At 45.0% G+C, this 22993-nt stretch overlaps 1 protein-coding gene across 16 annotated transcripts in view; it reads left to right on the top strand.

The window, feature by feature from the left end:
- Positions 1-594: 594 nt before the first annotated feature.
- LOC135376144 (papilin-like) overlaps positions 595-22993 on the top strand; it is a 70348-nt gene continuing 47949 nt past the window's right edge. For 7 of the 16 annotated variants that reach the window (XM_064608727.1, XM_064608725.1, XM_064608728.1 and 4 more), the window contains exons 1-7: positions 597-697; positions 6124-6175; positions 6244-6324; positions 8819-8992; positions 11943-12005; positions 15976-16149; positions 20904-20957. In XM_064608727.1, coding sequence (XP_064464797.1) covers positions 6142-6175; positions 6244-6324; positions 8819-8992; positions 11943-12005; positions 15976-16149; positions 20904-20957 — 580 coding nt within the window. In that variant the 5' untranslated portion in view covers positions 597-697; positions 6124-6141. Of the gene's footprint in view, positions 698-6123; positions 6176-6243; positions 6325-8818; positions 8993-11942; positions 12006-15975; positions 16150-20903; positions 20958-22993 lie in introns of all 16 variants that reach the window. The other 9 variants (XM_064608732.1, XM_064608730.1, XM_064608734.1 and 6 more) reach the window with 4 other exon arrangements.

Below are 22993 nucleotides of genomic sequence, written 5' to 3'. Positions count from 1 at the left end.
CGCTGAGCAGGGTTGTTGTAATCGATTGGGTCCCTTATAGAAAACAAGAAGAAGGAAAAACGAAGCAACGATGAGATATCGTAAATGAGGCATATAGCTACCTGTCTCATCTTGAAAGGGACTTTGAAGCACGACAAGTTGGCTCATATTCGTGGTTACCTGCCTTCAACGTCCGTACTGTGCAGTACTCAAAAAAGATCCCGCTTTCCCCATTGGAAACTAAAGTGAAAAGCGAAATAAAACATCACTCTACATTAGAAATCTGGCACCCAACAGAGGCATGTTGCGATTTGCGAGCTCCTCCGATAGGATCATCATTCCTACAAAAAGAACCCAAGCTTTGGCGATTGTCACGCGAAGAAAGAAAGAAAAAAAAAAGAGCTTTCGCTTCACGCTCTAGTCTGTCAACTACAGTGCTTGCACATCGTTTCTAGAGTGTCTTGATATGTTATCTGTGGGAAAGTTCGAGGAATGCCACGCACCACCATGTAAAAAGAAAAACAGAAACACTTGGAGAACACACGCGTAAGACCTGTCGTTCAAGTTCTGAGCCAATCAGGAAATTTGCTCGTAAAGTTATCTTCCCCACGGTACCCCGAAAGGAACATCCTCCGTGGTTAGCGCAAACAGCGAAGCATATAAGAAGCCCCATTCGCATCGGCGACTTCGGTGGCACTTCGCGGTCTGTTCCTGAAACGTAAGTGTTTTCAATATTTCAGCTGCTCTTTCCTCTAAAGGGAGACTTCGGAAGGATTCGAAAAAAAAAAAAAAATAGGTGAGCATCATACCGAACACGGGTCGCTCCCTTGATACCGAATACAACATTCGCATTCAGTTTGTGCGACTAATTAATTCGTAAATGATGACAATACCAAACACCGAAACCAACATGCAAATGGCATAGCGGTTCGCCAGGAGGGAAGTACTGTGACGTCACCCGGCATTGTCGTCTGCTACGATGCTCCCATTCTTCTATGCAGGATGACGTCGGCAATGTTGTTTCGGCTCCCTCTTGCTTCACGGAGGCCGAAGCGCTCACTTCGTAATAATTCGTTCGAATAAAATCTGCGCACTCTGGGAACGCGATATTTCGTATGTATGTTCCTGACGGCGCAAGGGTTACTGCTATGTCACAATCGTTGTGGTGACTTTGTTGCGGGGTCACACTTTAAGCACCAACGGGTCAACGGGGACTACATGACCCGTCCCATTCATGAGTCCCTGTCGGGATTAAATGCGCCGACATTTCGGGGCTGTCCGCAACGCTCGGGAGTAAATATCGGGGACTACAATGAGAGTGTGTTAGTTCCGAAGAAAAATCCTGCAGTATCAGTCTCATTCTGAAAGAGCGTATCTGATCTGAATGTGCAAGACGGTGCGTGAACCTTTTTGAGGAAACGCCACTGCGAAAGAGAAACAACCCGCATGGATCGAGTGCACGGCATGCAAGAGACGCCCTTAATTGGGTTCACACTCGGTGGAGTACTAATGCAACATACACTGCACAGTATCGCGTACCAGCATTGGAAAAAAGACAACAACAACAACAATAAATGAAGAAGTGATGATGACATGGGATGTTTCCCCGTGGTAGCCTCAGGACACTACCCCATTTCACAGTGGTTGATATGAGAGGATGAATTATGGTGAGAATGAAGCAACAACAGGTCGGAGTTCTGTTTAGAGCTCTTCAAGGAGTCCAGTGGCCTGCATGAAAACAAAAAGGGAGCGAAGAGCCCGGCACTGATGTTCAGGGGAGCTCCATGGGCCAAGTACTTTGGACAAGCTGGAAAAAAGACGCCACATGTGAAACATGCCGAATGCAGCAATCTACTCTATTATTGTGCCTAGTTAATAAGATTGGAACAATTAGCAAATTTTTAGCGTTGTAAATACTGGTTTGTGCGTACTAAACATACATATCGAAACACAAAGTTTCTGCAAGCTTACGAATATATTGAACCATGACATTTTGCTTGCTTCTTTGAAGCGGCCTATCGCATAGCGCGGCAAAGTTTTGCTTCACGGCCGCAGGCGACGCCACCGTCCAAAGCTCACATGGCCTAACATATCCTCAACAAATTCCCATAACGAAACACGAAGGCCACCAGCGTAGTGCTATTGTCGTTTTGTTCCCCAAGATACTGTTTTTGTGTTTGCAGAATGATTTGTGCTATTGGAATTTTAGGCGAGTTAAAAGCAGCGTTTATAGTTCAGCTAACAGATATATGTTAGTTGGCGTCGTTAGTATTGACTCTGATCGCTGCTGATCGGTTGTGATCAACAGTTGTGCTGGGAAATGAAATGGCTCGCAGTCAACTGCAGTGGACAATTTCGTTCCCCTGGGGAAATGGGAAAGAGTACGGAACCTGTCGCTTCAGCAATTGCAGTCAAAGCGCTTCCCTGGCACTCGATACGTGTATTTAAGGATCTATGATCGATATAAAAAATACAAGAATCTAAGAGGAGCGTTGCAACGATGTCTTCAACGTAGCAGAAAACGTAATATGCCTACGAGTTTAAAGATGAAAATGTCAGCTGCGCATGACTTTCGCCGAACGAAGGTCATGCTGAAAGGACACTCCGACGAAGGCTTATCTGACAAGGCAAAGCGGTTCATCTGGCTCTGGCCACCAGATCCTTCAATCTTCTGCATAGTTCCCGTGGCCCTGAGACGTGGAATGAGCGCTGTACTCCTCGTGCTCCAGACAAGCGCAGTTTCGGTTTCCTTCTCATCTATTTTGCATAACAAAATTCGGCCATGGATATTTCAGTGCACGTGCGCGTTTCAGGGAATGGAATAGCTTTCAAGTCAATGGAATAGGATCGACTTCCATTCACCTATTTCGCTGTTGTACGAAATTCCCTAATTAAACGGTGAATTAACGAATTTTAGGTTATACATACTCTCTTCGAGACGATGTCCACCTGGCCGGACCCGACTGCAAAAACGACATCTATGCTGCTCCCGTAGTTTTTTTAAGGAAAAAAACCGTAAATGTTAGAAAGACGCACTGTATATCCATCTTTAAATAATCTACTAGTAAGAAAATATGCAACTTTTCGCGCCATGCCCCTTATGCATGCAAATCACTATGAAACAAAGTCAGTGCATTATATTTGTATACAACTCTTCTACCTCCTGCCACACACAATCAGGATTGGTACTCGATTATGATCGTGGCTACCCGGGTCAACATTGCTACGCCGTCCGACAAGTTGATGTTCATATTGGTGGTGGGTGTGGAAGGGCTCAACGTCGCGACAACGTCACGACTAGAGTTGCGGAGTTACAACTCCGGAGCTGGAATGATTCCGGAATGATTCCAGATTTATGAAAGCCTGCAATGGAATGGCGGAAACTGCCGTACGGATGGAATGGGAATGGAATTGGGATGGAAAAGTCTGAGTGCCCAGGTGGTAGTTTTGGTTTCAACCCGGTTGTTTCTGTCCCCTTCTGCCCTGAAATAACCTCGTCTTTGCGCTTTTCCGTGCTGGGTAATGTCAATCTCCTCTAGCACTGCTAGTCTACCCAGCACGGTTACCGGTCCTTTTTCTTTTATTGATGGAATTAAAGGAATTGAATAGGGTTGCCAAGCCATTCCAGGAGTGGGAACTGACCATACCTTTTCATTCCGAGGAATTGAAAGGAATGGAATTATCGCAAATGCCCATTTTCGGAATGGAATTGGAATGGAATGGTTGACCCCATTCCGCAACGCAGGTCATGATTGACGGCCTGGGAATGCGCGTCCTGGGCCGACTTCTAAGGTAATATTGCCGACATTAGCACCGCGGGCACTTGTTTCCCGTTCATGAACGGCATTAAGCACTCCTAGGATCATCAGCCCAGGCTTCTTTTTTCCCTGTCGGGGCTATACATTTGAAATATGAATGGTATCAGACATTTCGGATACTATACAACGAAATATACAGGCAGTGTTTTTCGCGGCAATTTTCTAAACCCTGGGGATCATACGCATGTAGTTGTTTTATTTTAGTTTGAGACCAAGTTGTGACCTTAATAATTCTTTCCGCGTTAAAATTTTATAAGGTTATGACAGTCGATCACAACTCAACGTGGTAAGTCTGGAGCACCGCATTTGGTAAGAGGTGCCTACACACCTTATAGTTTAATCTTGGTTTACGCTGATGGCATATTTCCAAAGGCGCATGATCCCAGGGTACATTCTATGTCCTTTTTCCGCAGAATTATGTTAAGCGATGAACGTCCGCCTATTTTTGCGTTGAAAACACGCTGACGTTATACGACTCCAGCAGCAATTTGTACCTGAAGCGTATTGCAACCTCCGACTACAATAATGAACCACTCAGCTACACTGTTAGAAAAGTCTATACCTGTTCATTCATTCATACATTCTTCTGCATTGCCCACACTACGTACCATCCGACTCTATTAACCAGCTGGGCCTCTCGCCTGCCCTCCCCTCCACTCTCTCTCTCAAAATTACTTGATCTCTGGCCACATCCATCCCACCATCGCTCTGTCCTCAAAGCTTTCTCGTCCCTTCTGGATACCACAGGGCATCCATCCTTCTTGCAAAGAGTATCATTATTTCATTCCCCACACCACCACCAGCAATACGAGGTATAGGATCGCCGCTGGCGATGAAACTTTCTATTCATCATCTTCAAAGTTAAGTTGTTGTTGATATGCCTTTTTGGGTAGAGACGGCTTGTCGTATATCGTCTGAGGCATCCTTCGTCAAGGTGTGCTAATTTTATACCTCCCTGAAGGAATATTATTGGCACCTCAATGTATAAACATATACCCTTAGACAGTACCTTCTGAAAATGTAGTGGTATTATTTCGCAAAACGGGAACATTCGATTTATTTCCGCCCTGTGTAGAGAGTGGCCTTTCCAGTCCCGTTTGCAACAAATTGGAAAAGAAAAAGAAATTTGAAGAATATGCGCTTCCATCACAACGATCCCCGCAGGCACAAAAAAAAAAGTTCAACACGCACGCAGAAAAGCACGTAAGATCACCTCATGAGTCCTGGCCAATCTCCCTTGCGGATAAGCACCATCCCGCTCGAGGAGCAGCAACAACAACAACAACATTGAGAAAATATGGGTATGAGAGGAAAGCTCGCGCAGATTACTCTTTATTGGTACTTGGATGAAGGGATAAGACCCAATAGCTGACCACATCGCCTTGCAAAATGATTACTGCCCTCGTCCTAAAAATGGGCAGCAGATTACTCGCCACGAACCAGCAGAACGTGAGGGTATTTTGCATTTGTTGGGTGTAAGGTGGGTTATTTCAGGAACAACTAATACGCTGCCATAAATCACTACCCCTAGCGATCAAAGTACTACTGCGCTGACGACTGCGTTTTTAAATTAAGTTGCCGCTTAACTGAGACGATACCGTCCCTAGCGCAGATCAGTGTGGAGCTAAACCTTACCCATGGAAAAGTATTCAAAATAACGAAGGTATAAACGTAATAGAGAAGTCGCTGGAAAGTATATAGACTCGGTGATGTGTACTTTGTCGGTGGTTTGAAAGCAGGGTATAAACATTGGTTATAAGCAACAAGCATGGTATAGCCCGGATTTGTACTTTTTATACTTCTTCTATAACCTTTTTTTTTTTTTTTTGTACAGGGTGTACATTAAACACACGAGCCATAACGAATGTAAACTTAGACAAGTAGAAATCCAGCGAGCCGTTAGGAAAGTGCTGATATTTCGAACAGTCTCTGGCGAAATATTGGCGCCTCTCGTCCTGAGGCAACTCCCTTCAAACAAATGTCAAGTGCTACATATCGATCATATTCTCCGGGTGACTTGCAAGTTTTCCATGAAGTCGAACTGGCGCGTGTACTCTCTACCGCCTGTCCTCATAGCGAGAGTGGCCTCCGCGATCCTCGCACGAAGTAAAAACATGCCCGGATAATTATGTCCTCGATTACCCAACGTTACATTTGTAAGAACAGACTTATGAACTTGTAGGGTTTCCGTGTGCGTCCGTATCCAAGGTCTTATTTCTACAATGTTTTTGTTCCCTTTGCTGAAACAAGCAACATGATATCTTCATATTTCGAACGTGCACCTACACTATAAAGTAACGGTATCATCTTTGTTTGACCCACATAGCCAAGCAAGAAGACAGCCATGAAGAGAGCGCTCTCGTTGCTGGTAGCAATATGTGAGTAACTATCGACAGTTCCATTAATGCGGACAAAATATCGTTGTGACGATTTTTTTTTTCTGCAGGTATTGCTATCCAGTCTTCCGTAGCGCAGGAATACAGCTACACGGACCAGTTGCGTATGGCTCGCGACCAGGCCTACGGAGGTGAGATATTTGTTTTTTATTCATTGCTTCGAGGAAAAGTACGACGAAAACACTTATCGATAAGTATATAACGAAAGAACAAAATGTTTCCTAACGAAGTCACCTGAATTGAGGGGAATATGATAGGCAGAGGTGGACCTCACTGGTAGGTCTCAATGGTAGGACGGACAGAGGTGGGTGGCATACAGGGGGCTCCGGGGAAGTGCAAAATTGTTCCATTCGTCGTACCAGGTCAGGCGCGGAATATTCCAATATTCTATTGGAGGAGGAGAGGTGAAACATTTGCACACGGGGGCAGGACTTTCGCCAGTTCCATTGGGAGTTCCAGCCTGGACCCATACCAAAATTTTCCTCTCTCAATGGAACTGACAAATGGAACAGGGCGTAGTTCCGCCTCAACTTCAAATAATTACAAATTGGACTGGTCGACCTGGAGCGGGCATCCGGATCGGCTGCACAACGGCAAAGCCAGCCACGGATGAAATCACCGGAGCCTTACAACCATGCTCTGGCCAAGGACTTGACGGACGTCGCCGACCACATCCGGTAAAGTCGCCGTTTCTCGGCCTTGCAATATCCGGAAGTGACGACGGGGACTGTTTGGACTTCCGGGTTTTGAAATACGACTCAGTCGCAGAGCAGGAAAAGCCGCTCCAGTCCATTTGTTTTTTTTTTTTACTCGAGCACAGCATTGTAACATTATACCAAACACCTGGCGTCACTTCATATAGGGACACATTGTAAGATTCTGGTTGCTTCCGCGTAATTGAGAACAGCATGGTTTGTACTGTTCACATTGTAGCAGACTGACGCAAAGATCCCGCATTGATGCGACCTCGCTCAAGTTGGCGACGACGGATAGAGCACAAGTGTTGATTTTATCACTTGTCCTAGATAGCGACGTCCAACATAATTCAGCATCCAGCAATGTCGTCACAGAGGAAGTCAATCATTCCCGTTGGTTCCGATAAACGCGTGACCTTACCCGCGGTCCCGTCAGTCATAGTTTTGGTATTTGCTTTGCTGGGTTTTCACAGTCTGTATATTGCCTTCCCCTCCTTTGCAACGGGTTGGACTAGGACATTGCACTGAAAGTAATCGTTGATTATAGCGTACGACTTTATAGTCTGTTCGGCACAATATCTGGTCAAGCGCGACAACGGATGAATAATTCAAGCTGGCTGCCGCTTGGTGCAGGCATAATAAGATGATACATCGTAAAATGTCAATCCACTAAACCTCCGTTCCATGGCTATGGAAGACGTGAATGTGGTCCAGGGTAAGTTGACATGCAACGACAGGTGGTATGCTGTTTTTGTTAGCAATGCCAGGCACAGAGCCATGTACGATGGGCTGATTTAGCGTCCACGTAGGTGGCGTGTACTCAGCAGAGGTGACACTGTGAGGGATGAGCTCCTAAGACGAAACAGAGCACGACAGAATGCGGACGACGGACAAATCACAGATAATGATGCACATGTCGGCTGACGAATCGAGCGGATGCCCCAAGAGTTTTTTTTCTTCTTTTTTTTTGTCGCGCAGAATCTGGCCTGGAGGTTCTCGCGCCTCTGCCAGAACCATAGAACTCTCATAATAACTAGAAACCAAGCCAGCGATGGGGGGTCTCTCAACATGGGAGCCGCCATGATCGATACGGTAGGCCTAGCGTTTTACGAACGGTGTCTCCTACGAGTTCTGTGCGCCGTTCTTTCATGTCGCAGCACAAGGTTTAAACCATACAATGCTCGTTCCCTACGGAATCCAAGCGCACAGGTGATGGCAAACAAACACATTTCGCACATGACATGACACACGGAGCTCAGCGGAAGCGGAAGCGACTTGCATTGGATTGGGTACCGTTGCGGCGAAAGCACCTGGTCTTCACACGTGGAAATTCCATGACCTACTACTATACTAGAGACCTGGACATCCGCAGTGCTCCCAGCACCGGGGTAGTAGTTCTGGCAATCGCCACTTGGCTATGGGATTTGGCGCTAGCTCGCACTATTCGTTACCACGTGACTTGTCGAAACCGCGGCGATGTATGGTAGGCTGTGTTGACAACGACGAAGCAGGAGAGATAATAGCGCGTGCTTAACAACAGCCTGTGCTTCCCTGCGTAGCAGACTAAAGGCGGTGGCAAGGGTGATTCCCTCTCCCCAATAATGCTATGTGGCGCTTGCAGCGGTCACTAACGTAACTAACCCGTGACCCGTCTCTCCCATAGGAGATCGCCAGCTGTCCAGGTCTCCAGTATAGAGTAGGTCGTGGGAAATTATGTGGCAAATCCGGCCGAATCCAAAATATTGATCATGGCGCCTGCCCGGCTTGGACATTGGGAGAGGGTCTTGCCCTCGTACAGCTCCTTTGCTCTCCTCCATCACTCTTTCGCCCAGCTTTTCTTCTAGCCTGTTCTTATGATTTCTATGGCCAGAGCAGAGTTCATAAACCGAGGGTTGACGGTATTCTAATCACAAGCTGTTCCTTTATGCAGGAGAGGCGTCAGATGTCTGTAATCTGGAGAGCGATATGGGACCCTGCAAGGGATTCTTTCCCAGATACTACTTTGATGCGCATCAGGGTAAATGCACACAATTCGTCTACGGAGGTTGCTATGGGAACCTCAACAACTTTGAGACGTTGGCCGAGTGCCAAAGTACTTGCGACGGTAAGTCATTCTAAGCTTCTTCGAGGCTATGTAAGTGCGTAAATACTGGTATTTGTGACTGTCTGCCATCTAGCAAGGATGGCCCACATGCCAAAAGGCACAGGCCTTCCTGTTTTGTGTGTGTGTGTATAAAACCAGTACAATAAAGTCATTATTAGTTAAAGCAAGTCAGACATAGTTGTAGGCAAGGTTCAACGCCATCTAGATACAGAAGTCCTGGTGAAAGATGAAAGTCACTGAAAAGGTTAGTCAGCTGTAGGATTCGAACCCACATCTTCTGGATTACCGGTCCAGACCTCTTACCAATTGAGCTAAGCTAACACGCCTCCCCAGTGACTTCCAAGGGAGCATCACCGTTCATTTCTTAGGCAATTTGAGGCTTGTATGTGTTTGTCCTTTCTATGTTGTTCCAGCCTCAGAAAACCAGTTCTCTCTTGTTCAACAGAACGACTGTTTATTGCCTCCTCTCAGTCCTTCGCTGCGTGGACATATAAAGTCAGAATTCGTCTTCTAGTGCGATTTGCCGTTCTGCGAATTCAATAACTCGCAAATGATTGGAGCTAACTTGGAACTTGTTGCCCTGAATCTGTAGACAAAAAGTGCAGCACGCTTTCCAGAAAATCAGTCTTGAGAAAGGTACGGGACCGTTTTGCGCTTTATTTTAAAGTTTTCCCATTTAGTATCGCAGAGGCGTTCAGTCAGTACTCGCAGACGACGGTGGTCTGTCTCCAAGGCTACGAGCGCTTAAAGCACGTTCGTGATTGGTTACCGCTTTTGAAGACACGATCCTGATTGGCTAACTCTTAGTTACTACGTCACGTCGACACGTAAGCAGGTTTTCTCTATCTAGGTGGTGTTTGCAGGTTACTGTTATGCCTGATTACATTTTTCTCGTCCGCGTTTTTAATGGTGGCAGAACGGACCCATTGGAACCTAAGGGGCTCGATTGCTCTTAGCTTTTATTTTTGAAGCAAATGGACGACAAAAACGGACGTGTGAAGGAGGCACCCCATGTTCCCCTCCTTCAGAGCCAAAGAAGGCCACGAGTGGACTGTCGGTGGTGATGCAACTGTTTGTCGTAGTCGGCCACGCTCAACGCCATGACCCGCGGGGGAACTGTCGCCATCCATAGAGGCTGGCACGTTAGCGTGGCGCGCGTTCTCACGTGGGACTTTTTTTTTTTCTGTTTATCTATTCATTTCTCAAATGTGGTCGGAATCCGAGATAAGATTTAGAAATTGTATTTATTTATTTGGCCCTAGGAGGAGCGGCTTCCGTGTCCTATACAGATAGCAAGAAAAGTGGTGGGTGGTGGTGGTGGTGGTGATATGGCTTGCCGTTGTCGGCCTCACGTGTGTGGGCAACGTCACGACTCACGCCCTGGGGGAATGTGCGTCCTGGGCCGACTTCTAAGGGAACAGTGCCGACATATGTCTGAAAGCGTCTGAGGAAAACCCAGGAAAAACCCCAGACAGCACAGCCGGCACCGGGATTCGAACCCGGGTACCTCCCAGTCTGGGACAAAGTGGTGGGACATATGTCGGTGCGTCACGAGAGGCGAGCCATTAGGATGATGTCTTCTGGTGCCCGAGATTACGGGCCTGATTCTCACGGACTCAGTCGTCGTCGTCCTCTGCACCACGCCACATTTTTACTATTTATTTACATTAAGCTAGTGCTAGGTTTTCAAATTCCATTACATTCGAGCAGGCCATATCACAGATAAATATACAGGGTTTCCCAGAAAACGTGTCATTGAATTATAATAAAAAAAAACTACACCACCTAGAATCATGCGGTCAACGGCATTTGTTCTTATTATACGTTTTTGCCACCTCCTAATGTGAATGTCACGTAACGTAAGTTTAATAGTGTAACTTTTTGCGAACTGAACCCGGAAATTTGCCAAGTAAAGGTCACTTTTACTTAAGCCACCAATATGAAGATCCTACCGAATTTACTCGATTTCATGGTAATTGACAGTGATATTCAGGAGCTATCCCATCTGAAAAAATAACAAAACACGTTGCTTTTCGGAGCACACGAACATAGCGCGCCGAGGACTTTTTGAGCCCAATCGCTGTCAGTCCGAGGAAAATATAGAGTGATAGAGAAAAAGTGACAGTTCCTGAAATTGGGAGAGGGAAGGCATGATCCCAGCGGAAACCGGACGCGATTCTCTATCTACGATGCCGGCGTGGGATGGTTTCCTAACCTCCTTTCGTCGGACTGACAGCGATTGCGCCGAAAAATTCTTCGCGGGCTATCCTCTGGAAGCTCCATAAAGCATTATGTTGGGCTATTTTTGTCGATTTGATAACTCCTCAATATCCCAGTCAATTATCATTAATTTGAGTGAACTCGGCACTCTCTTCACGTTGGTGGGGTAAAGAAGTGACATTTACTTGGGAAATTTTCGACTTCAATTCGCAAAAATTTACACGAAATATACGTTGCATGACATTCACGTCAAGAGGTCGCGAAAACCTAGAACCTTTTAAGAACAAATGCCGTTCACCGCATGTTTCTAGGTGGTGTACTTTTTTATTATCGTTATAATTCAATGAGACTTTTTTTTAGCACACTGTATAAGCTGCACCGTTTTTTAAGGTAAAAACAACTTGGACTTGTGGAAATTCTGGCTCGTTTCTCGCGATGCACGCTGTACATGTAAACCGTATTTACAAACATACAATAGAATAACAAGTGGCGAAGATATCAAATGAACTTTTCGGGTGACTTGAACGGATTAAGGGAGTCTTTGTTGTTCGAATCATCGACAGTTTTCTAAAAAAAAGGAGTTCCTAAACGTACCTTTAAGAGCATAAGTTGGGTTAAATGATGTACAGGTACGTTGTATCGTATCTCCATAGCTCGTATGTTAGATGTGTAATTGGTCAGAATTAATTTTTCATTTGTGAGTATAAATTACACGGCATCTCGTATGCAGGAACCTCGAGGAAATTCGGTCCCAAAGCGTCGGCACGTGGTCTTGCGTCGGAATCCGAAGACGGTAAGTACCCCAGGAAAATAAATCCTAGTCAATTTAATTTGTTTCACCCTCGAGAAGTATGGGCAGAGATGAAAGCTTTGTGGACACCGATTGACGGAAGGGGTGCCCTTACATCGTGGAACGCTAATAAGAGAATTCCTAGCATTCAATGGCCAACGCATGGTTAATTACCCCGACCATAAGGAGCAATCGCTGTACACTACTTACACGGTTAATGATGGCGGCGGGAATATTTAGGTGTTTAGTGTGGGATTGATGGCCTGAAGTAAATTTTGTCCCACCCTTACCAGGCTGCCTCAAGGTACTTGGCATTCATTTGCACATTCGGTATTGTTACTCATTATAAGAAAAGCCTCACACTCAGCGTCAAGGCGACTGACACCACAATGACCATTCAAAACTGCACTCTGAGAAAGATATTACTATGTTTCCAGTCTTTCTGGATACCACTAGGGGCACTGCTAGACGTATTGAGGGCTAATTGAATATCGCAGAGTGGGATTGCACCATTGGGTACATTGTCCATGTACATAAAAAAAAAATACGTGTAACTGGTAGGTAAAGTTGTAAATCGAAATTATTTGTCAGGAAAGAAGCATGATTTCTTACTGAGTCTGCAAAAATTGCTGGTGATCTATGAAAGCCCCGTCACGTTGCATTCAGTGGAAAATCCTTATAGGAACTGTTTGCTGCGCTAGGGAGTAACTTTCAGGGTGAGAACATTAAAATGGGGAGTGTAATTACAACTCACGGTACTGTAATTACTTACTTACAGTTATATATTACAGTTACTTATTACCAGTGATGGCCAGTAGTTAACTACATGTAGTTAAACTACTAGTTAAACTACCAGATTGTAGTTAAAAAGTAGTTATCAACTACTTGCAGAAATGTAGTGGCAACTACTAGTTAAACTACTATTTCAAGTAGTTAACTACAGTAGTTAGGTTACTGAAGGCACGAACTACTTCCGATTTTGCCCAAGCTTTACGGCACGATTGTGCTTCCCACTTTTACCTTGAGCTACTTGTTTGATGAGAACGGAGGTGGAGAACAATTGTGTCGTGCATGTGCACTAAATCTTCAGTTTTAATGCTCGTCCAGCAGTGTTGCGGATTGAACGAGTCGAATTGGATTTAAATTAAATCCATGATTTTCGGAACACCGCAAATCAAATCCAAATCAAGTCCGGATTTAAACTTGAGGCGACAAATCAAATCGTTTTAAATCCAGATTTGTTTTTGGTGTGCTAAATCAAATCCGGTTTTAAATCAGGATTCATCAAATCCGTCAACGAATCCGGGAGCTAAAGTTCCCGAAATAACTGTAGCATGCAGCTGACCATGTCTACAAGGTACAATTACTGCATGCATTTGCTGGGTAAGACCCGTGACATGGTATAAACAACTATAAATCTCACCTGCAGCGAAGAGTATTAACAGTCAATATAGCGATACGAAGGTTGACACTGACATTTTGTTTTCACCTGGATATCGGAGTAAGATATTTGTCAAATACGCTTACTCGGCACTTATGATAAAGCCAACTGCCGGGAATTATGTTGTGTTAAATGTGATGGCTGCGTGCTGCACACCGCAGTCGTGTTATAACAAACTCAATGGTACATCCGCCCAACACGCGTAAGCAGTCTTATTCTCTCAGGTTCTTGTTTAGAAAGACCAGCTGCTCCAATGTAGCTGGTTGCAGCCTGTTTCTTTTCACGGTCTTGATCAGGCTGGCTGCAGAGAGCACTCGTTCAACTGCTCTAGAACTTGCAGGTACTGCAAATACATGTTTCGCTACTTCCGAAAGCAGCGGGTAGCGGGCCACACCAAGTTGACCATAAGCAAGCCACTATGAAAAAGGGCAACCAACATTCACATTCCTGTTCCTGGACACAATGACCTCATACAACTGGTTCTCATGTGGACATTTCGGGACTTATTTTAGCAATCTCTGGGACACCAGAACGCGACATCAGTCGCAGTTCCGAACCAACAAAAACAGACAAAATACGTGTATGGTAGTCCTTTTCTCGAACGTACATTGCCTGAGCTCGGTGGACCAGTGGTGTGCTTTCTCCAATGCGTTCCATTTCTAAGGAATTATTGAAAGCTGTGATACCGTTGTGAATTAGACATCGAACTACCCATGTGATTATGTGTGAGAGTATTGCATGACGTACCTTTAGTGCTCGGAAGGGGAGATGGCTATAGGCCTTAGAGGTGGTCTGTCTGACAGACAAACCAGCTCTTAAACTTGAAGCAGTCTACAAACAGTGTCCGTAGACTGCTTCACGCAATCAAAAAATCATGGGATTTCTTTTTAAACGAAACAGAACTTTTGGCGGGACATTGGGAACAGAGATGGCGGAATGCAAGGCAACCCATCTCAAATCCAAACATTTTTTAGACCTTCTCCTCATTAAGAGTTACATTGTATCATGTGTAAACATATGTGAAATGCAATTCAGCCAAATGTCTTGTAAAAACGTAATTACAGAGACGGACTCAGATACGACTGACAAAGAATCTGCCCGCCCGTCAACGTCAAATTTCGCAGCAGTCAAAATCCAACCATTTTCCTTCAGGAGCTTGACCAAATACACATCCAATTCCGTCGAAAAAAAAAACATGATTCAATCCAAATCATCTGTCAAAAGTGTGATTCAATCTAAATCCAAATCGTCGTCCTATTTTCCCCGTAAACCAAATCCCAAATCAAATCCACGAGCCCTTTGATGAATTTAAATCAAATCCCTGGATTCAAATCCGCAACACTGTTGTCCAGTGAACCCTCATTTGCTGTGAAATAATTATGCAACTTAGTTTATCGCGTAGGCACAGAAAGAATCCCGCCGCAAGCTTTGTATTTGACGATCGTAGCAGTGGCTTGAGCCAAAGTTTATCATTGCTTGTGATTCATATCTAGGTGTCTAAGAACACTACATGGGATTAGTGTTGATGGACAACGTTAAGTAGTTATAGGTGTAGTTAAACTACATTGCAGTAGTTAAAGAAGTAGTTTTAACCACTCCCCTGAAAAGTAGTTGAACTACTAGTTAAACTACTCCATCACGAAGTAGTTAGTAGTTATAGTTAAACTACTGTAGAAGTAGTTAGTGGCCATCACTGCTTATTACAGTTTACTCGTTATTGCGGTAAAGTCTGGCACAAAGCCCGTTTCCCATTTTATGGCACGACGTAGCTTGCGGGATTCCAACTTTCTCACGATGCTTCATTGGGAAAGGAGGTGACGCTTTGGAGACGCTTATACGCAAGATTGTTTTATTATTTCTTTCATTGGTGTCTCGTGCGTGGGAGTTTTTCTTAGAAGGTGTAAGGGCCGCATAATTCTCCCTCAAGTGGCGCTACACCGACAGGCAGATTTTTCTTTTATTTAGTTTATTTCCCATTCCGAATACAATGACCGGGGTGGTGGCGAAAAGCTTCAGAACCAGCTTGACGAGCCCGCGGACACCGGCAGGTATTAGAAGATGTACACATGTAACAAAAGATTGCCACGGGAACGGTGTTAGTAAATTATAATATCCTACATCATCCTACATATTACTACATGCAACAAGAAGAAATGGCACAACGAGGTAACATTAGACGCATTGACAAATTAAAACATGACGCAGCAAATGTCACAAATGAAAAAAAAAAAGGAAGTTTACGAGAAAAGCCTTACGGTTTTCGCAAACTCCCTCAATCACCTTCATCACTTGGCAATGATCTGCAGCACTTGTTTACCTGAGGTGTGTACAATATCTACATTAAGGTCAATGCAATCGGTGGTAGTCTATGGCGCAGACTGTGTATACCATAATTTACTCGGCAAGCATACGTCATCAACCAACCATCCAATCAATATAGAGCGTTAATGCTCCACCGAGATTCTCAGCGATAGTGTAGGCTATTACAAACGTACGAGCTACGTATCATCTTTTCTGCTCACTCCTATGCAGCCAATATACCGAGCATCTGCAACCAGCCTAAAGAACGAGGACCATGCGCCGGTTACTTCCCGAGGTACTACTACGACTCTATCGGAGGTACCTGCAAGGCCTTCGTCTATGGAGGTTGCCTAGGAAACGATAACAACTTTCCTACCATCGAGCAGTGCAACCAGACTTGTAGTGGTGAGCATAAAGTTTGTCGTCACTTTCGGAGGTACTTGTCTGAAATATCTCACTGTTCCTCCCTTAGCAGCCCTTTTGCTGACATACATCGTGCGCATAGCTTGGGTTTTTCACACAATTGAGACATACCACACAATTATGTCGCAGCAATTCCATCATATACCCTCTCGTCGTCTGTGACTCCTCCTATATTCTTATACTGGATCTTTTATTTATTTATTTTTTTAATCTATAGTTCTCCCTTCACCTTCACGGGTTTGGGTCCCTAACTTCATTATTCGCGACTACTCTTCTTTTCTTTTAAGTTCTTCTTCTTTTGTCTTGTTCTTCTTTTATTATTTCAAATTTCAGTACATTGCAAAGGCACAGTGAGGGTGTTTCATGGTCGGAGGGCAAATATACCGAGTGTCTCAATTAAATCGCCGGGCTAAATAACTCGCGAACGGGTGCACCAATCGACGAACTTTCTTTTTTTACGGTATCTGTCCGATACCACCTACAAGCTGCGTACCGTATGAATGAGTGGGAGGCGCTCATTATTTAAATAAAAATCCAAATGAGTTTCATAAAAAACATGACTTCCAAAGCAGGCCGCTGTCGGCATTAAAATGGGTACCACCCCTTTTGGAACCTTCAATAGACACCTTTTAGAGAAAAACCTCCAACCGAAGCGGGTCATTTATTGCAGTAATTAATTGGTTTCGGTTTACATATTTTGTCGCAGCAGGTCGCGGTGAAGCGCAAAAGGACGTAATTCATTGGCGTAATTCATTTGTGTAAGGGCATAATTCATTGGTCGATAAGGGAGGGGAGGAGCGTCCTTTTGCGCTTTACCGCGACCAGCCGCGACAAAAATATGTAAACCGAAACCAATTAATTACTGCAACAAATGACCCGCTTCGGTGGCAGATCTTTCTCTACAAAGTGTCCACTGAAGGCCCCAAAAGGGGTAGTACCCATTTGAATGCCGACAGCGCCCTGCTTTAGAAGTTAGTTTTTTTGTTTGTTTTTTTACGAAACGCATTTGAATTTTTACTTAAATAATGAGCGCCTCCCAGTCATTCACACGGTACGCAGCTTATAGGTGGTATCGGACAGATACTCGTAAAAAGTTTTGTCGATTGGTGCACCCGTTCGCGAATTATTTAGCCCGGGGATTTAACTGAGAAACCCGTATATGCGGATAATGCAAAGACAAGAACAACTTTATTTGAATGATGATGAGTGGAGAGTTTCATCGCCAGGGGGCGATGATAATGCAATAGTACGATGAAAGCAGTCACCAACTCCTAATTAAACAACTAACACGTAGAAAGCGAAGAAAGTGTATTAACGAGGGGAGGCACATGTGGTGTAATGCATAACGGAAACCTTCAGAGTTGTTATGATGACAAGGTTGCCAGGGTAAACGATTTCATTGGAACATATCTGGAAAGAAACATTTAATGAAACAAGTCCTGCCCAGGAGAGCGATCAGGCATTGAGGAAATGTGGCTTGGTGGTATACGTGCAGTATTAGAAGAAGAGCAAAGATGCAGTATAACAAGGTTGAATCATTAGAAATGCTTTGCAGAAATAAATTCACCTGCTGCAGTTGGTCGCATCAACGAGTCCAGCTTCATGTTCAGCCGGTAGCGTGGCTTCTGAGCTTAAAGAAACTATGAAACGATTTTTTTCTTCGTTTCGTTCGAAAGAAGACATTTTTCTGAGTCTAGAACCGAAATTTTACTTTCGTCGCGCGAGCGGATTTCTCGGGAGCGAATTTAAACGGAGCGGCGAAGGGAGGACAGCTGGCGCCACGCCGTGGAGAGCTGCCGAGCGGAGACACAACGGGCAACTTGACGCGACCACGGCCGGCTCAGCAACACGTCATCGTGACGTGTTGCCGAGCCGAGGAATCCCACCAGGAGCATGCGCCGTAGGATCCCGCGTATGCGGTCATCGGGAGTGGAAATCTCCATGACAGCAGCTTTCGCGCGATCGGCAGATTTCGGCAGTGGCGGCAGCCACAGCGCGAGCTCGCGGCATTACTTGCCATTGTGCAACACCGGTGACGTAACGGGGAACCGAAGAGCGGTCCGTACAGTTACACCATCGGCAGGGAAATATGCGCGGGAGAGGAGGAACGCGGAAGAGACATTTCCAGCGCGCGCTCCTCGCAGAGTGGAGCGATTTCGTCCGGAAACATTTGTGGCATATTAGTTTCTCTGCGGGAAGAACAGTTTCCATCGAAAAAAAGTATGGGGGTTCGGGAAATTTCATAGTCCCTTTAAGATCGCAGGTTTCATTCCGGCCGAGTGAGGAGGAGGTAAACATTGCTTCCAGCACCGGGTGTCGGAAATTTCCGGCGCACGGCAAAAGAACCCCAGGTGGTTGAAATTACCCGCAGTTCTACCCTGCAGCATGTCGCCACACAGGCTGACACACGCTACTTTTAAATCTACTCCAGTTACTTCAAGTGTCCAACTACGTAATGCTTTCCGTATTCATCTATCGTAACATTTCGGATCATGCAGACTCCCCTTTTCTTTAGGTTTCAACAACAATAACAACTTTATTTCGGGATAATGGGTGGGGAGTTTCATCGCCGGGGGAGATACTCTACCCCATTGCTGGAGGTGAAGCAGGGAATGAAGTAATGGGTCCCGTTACAATGAGGATCTTTAGGTTTCAAATTTAAACATTCGCACGCAAAATATGGTTTTCTTACAAGATGGCGGAAAGATGTTGCATGAGTGTTACGATATGAATTTATTCGTGTCTTAGAACGGCCACATGGGCCCTGATATTCGTCAAATTACAGGGTATGGGCTACTATACATAAAACGCACAATATTTCATCAAATATAGACACTAATATAACAAAACCATGTAGTCAGGCAAAGGGGTGGGCACCTTGACGTCGTAATCTCTTATCTCCGGGAGGTTGAAAGCGACAACGAAACCGACCTGGACCTTCCTCTCAGTTCCCCGCGTTTCAAGTTGGCTATCAAAAGGGTGATTCACTCTGCCTCGTTTGCGTTGCCAAAAGGGTGAAGTAGAGTCACAGCACTACATACTACAATTTGTGGTGATCGGTAGTAAAGTACAGGATTCATCTCTGGGTGTATCAAGGGCACCAGCTTGAAGTGCCTAAGTTTATGGCTAATGAAAGCAGGCATTTGTGAGGTCTATAGGTGTCATTACGTAAGTTAATTCAGTTACTATCGTCCAATGCTGCAGTAATAGACCTCTACCCAAAAAACGTCACCGTGACGTAATCATGACGATGGTGGCTCGGACGGGAAACCCCGTTCTTTCGCTAGTCGTATTCCCTCACGAAGGTCGTCTCTTCGTATTAATGGCACACACAAATGAGGTCACGTTTTTAGTGGCTTCGGTGTCTCTAGCAGCATCCGCTTCGCGTTCTCGGTCCGTCACCCCAGGGTTGGATCTCACCATTGTGGCATCAACGAGTCCACAGCTTCATGTTATTCGCTAATTTTGATTTTCGCTGGGACCTCCGTCACCTTTACGAAAAGGAACTCAAGGGCCTACTGCATAATGCTTTCCTTCCGTATTCATCGTATCGAAACTTTCCGGAAGAAGCAGAAACCTCGTTTCTTTAGCTGTGAAATTTTAACATTCAATTCCTCGCCGCCCTCCCCCCCCCCAAAAAAAAATGAAAATAATACGAAAAAGATGATTCTCTTATAAATTTACATGATGATGAAAGAAAGATCTTGCTCATGTATTATCCTCTTTACAACAAAATGTGAATTCTGAAAGCGCGGCCTTCGTGCACATATAATAGAATGTTATCAGTTATTGTGCACCTTGTCCGCGTAGGTTCTAATGTTTACGTTCGTAGTAATACGCCGGGTACGAGCTACTACAGAGTTTTAGGAGAACGTTGAAGTTACGCATTAACGTTCTCGAAAACATGATCGCCTGATTCCTTTGGAGTGGATGACATCACGTTGCTGATATGTGATTGCCTGACTGCGATACGGAGTCGGCATCGGGGGGCGCTTACGATTTTCTAAAACTCCCCACTTAAGGAACTGGAATAAAGATTAAGAGGCTTTTCCCCTGGGAACCGGGTCTGGCCCAAAGTATGTAGTCTCGATCACCTTTTCTTCGCAGCATGATGTCACGAGTGTTAAGACTCAAGCCTACCTTTAGTGCAAACAACGTTCATTGCTGAGTTCACACGACCGATCCATCGAGGCAACATCATCTCAAACCGCGACGCCAACAAGGATAACGCGGGAAGTGTTCGCAGTCGCTTGACGTCAGCAATGCCTTCTCTCTTTTGGTTTGTCGAAAATAGGAGGCCTTTTTGTCAACATGGCTTAACTCCTACGCTCAACTCAAACCAGAGGCGATGGCACTGTGGTTGGCATGTAGAGCTTGTTATGCGGTCAGGTCTCTGCGTTTAGAGTGTCACTTCCATGTTTCTGTGGAAGAAGTTGCACAGGTTAGCGTAGATAACGTTTCTGCGACGTTGCACAGTGTTCGTCAGGCGGTGAATCCTACAAGATGTCAAAGTACTTCGCCGTTTGAGCTGCCCAGAAAAAAAGTTTCTACGAGCGTACAACACAAATTTGATTTAATGTATATCGACTTCGTTTCTGGCAAAATGATTTGTGAATATACAGTACTGGATGACTGAATGGAATATGCTGATATTTTACTTTTTGTTTTTGTTCTTTGTGTGTGTGTGCAATTATTCCGGATTTCTAGCTGATAACTCTTGGCACTGTTTGTCACAGGCGCTTCTCAGCCAGAATCACGCAAGATGATACCTTCCTTCGTTATCAAATCAAGTAAGTCATCGTGACAGTATAGATCAATACTAAATAATAATCACATATATATCGCACTGGCATATCTTAACCGTCAGTGGAGCCAAATATGCAATGCACACCCAAAAATGTTTTATTATTTACTTTGTTGTATTTAGTTTGATTTTTCACGATTACTTTATCATAAAACAAAGCCACCCTGAGTCAATACAAGAAATACAACTGCCACCTTTTCTCAAATTTCTAAATTGTTTTTCCAATTATAAAACCGAAGTTCCATTGTGTCGTGATTTGACCTACAGAAGCATCTTGTAACGCACCCATGCTCAAAAACTGCAGTCCATAGGCGTTCCGCAAAGAACACGTACGTTGTGCTTTTATAAGAGATGTTTCAGTATGGCCCGCATACATCCCAGCGTGTGGCCATATTCAGCACAAGGTTATCAAGAAGCTGTTGAGGCAATGGAATCCCATCAGACTTCTTCATAGGTCGTAAAGAGCGGATCACGTTGTGGAACCAAAGCGTCCCACGCATGCTCAATGGCAAAGAAGTGACATTTAACGAAACCCTGCTTCATCCGTGAAGCTGTCCACCAGAAGTCGCAATGCAAAATATTTTCGCTCTGCAGCGTATTGTCACCGCGCAATAAAATATACAAAAGACAGTTGGAGATAGCATTCGCAGCCGAGAGACACGAGCCCCGCGTGACGTACAAACTGCCTTTCTTTCTTCTCGGCTCACGCGCTGCTTGTAGAACAGTTCCGTTGGACATCACTGGTCACTCGCCGGAGCCCGTGATGCGTCACGACTTTTCCGCGTTCGCCGATGTGCCCTTTGCACGTGGAGAAGGTTTTTTTCAAGGCGGAACAGAGCCTTGCGCGTGCTCTGTAGGGGACATGCACACATCGTTCTTTGGCAGGAGCACATTCTATTCGTTGCAGATGATGTTGCAGTGAAAAACAAAAAATAAGGATGTTTTGGGGTCCACTTCCATGCTCCTTTAAATCCGGAGAGTGAGCGGCTGATATTCATTACGTGGATCAGGCTGGAGGTGACTGTTGTCGTTATGGAGCTGCTTGACGTAGTCTGCAACGTCACGACTATCGCAGAGGGGCATCACGCGTCTTGGGCCGACTTCACAGGAAATTGTGCCGACATTTGTCTTAAAGTGTTTCAAGAAAGCCCAGGGGGAAAACACCCATACAGCACAGCCAGCGCGAAGCCGGTTCACCTTCCCAGCCTCCAAGTGGGGATCACCTTTGTTATCGCCCGTGACACCAACCAGTCGCGGGCAAGGGAGATATGTCCCTGAACAGATTTCAAAAACCGGGCATAGATATTTTGCAATAATAGCACAACACGTCATGAGAAATATATCTTATCGACATTCGGAATCTCTCATAGATATTCGAATCTCGGTATTCTCGACGTAAGGAATAATTCGGTGCTTTTTGTCTCTGGCAAATGCGGATAAGTATAGCTCGTACATTGTAAGTGAAAGCACATACCAAATAAATTAATATCAGCGTAGCGTAGAATTTAGCGTTTCGGACTGGACAATCGTCAACCTTCTCCACAGGTTGGATCAACTCTAGCTAATCGGTACGACGGATACACTGTAGATTTCGTGGACCTAGTTGTCAAACTGAATTGGTATTTTCCACGCTTGCAGATTCATGAATGAAAAGTCTGAGTCAACTCTGAGAAAAATCCGACAAAATCTGAGTGAAAAGAACCGTTTCACCAGTTTCGTATGGTGCTGCTGGTGCTACCTTGGCCACCTCACCAGTACCTTTTCAACACTAAAAAGTCGGTTGTCAAGTTCCGCGAGGGCGTTCTTCAGTGTTCGCCGACTAGAGTCAAAGAGCGGCCGGTGACCAACACGTGCTCCGTGTTCTCCACAGTTCCGCAACTTGAACAGTTCGGCGATCCAACGACACCTATCTTCGTATAGTTTCGTATCAAGTCCGACTGATAGCAGAAATTTAATAGAGCTCTGAAATGTATTTTGATTTGCAATCGAAAGAACAGGCTCAATTGAAACCTGGCTTCTTTC

This window comes from Ornithodoros turicata, unplaced genomic scaffold, assembly GCF_037126465.1.
Source record: "Ornithodoros turicata isolate Travis unplaced genomic scaffold, ASM3712646v1 ctg00001047.1, whole genome shotgun sequence".
Lineage (NCBI taxonomy): Eukaryota > Metazoa > Arthropoda > Arachnida > Ixodida > Argasidae > Ornithodoros > Ornithodoros turicata.
The sequence above is the reverse complement of the archived record's forward strand: the minus strand, read 5'-3'. Positions and strand labels throughout refer to the sequence as shown.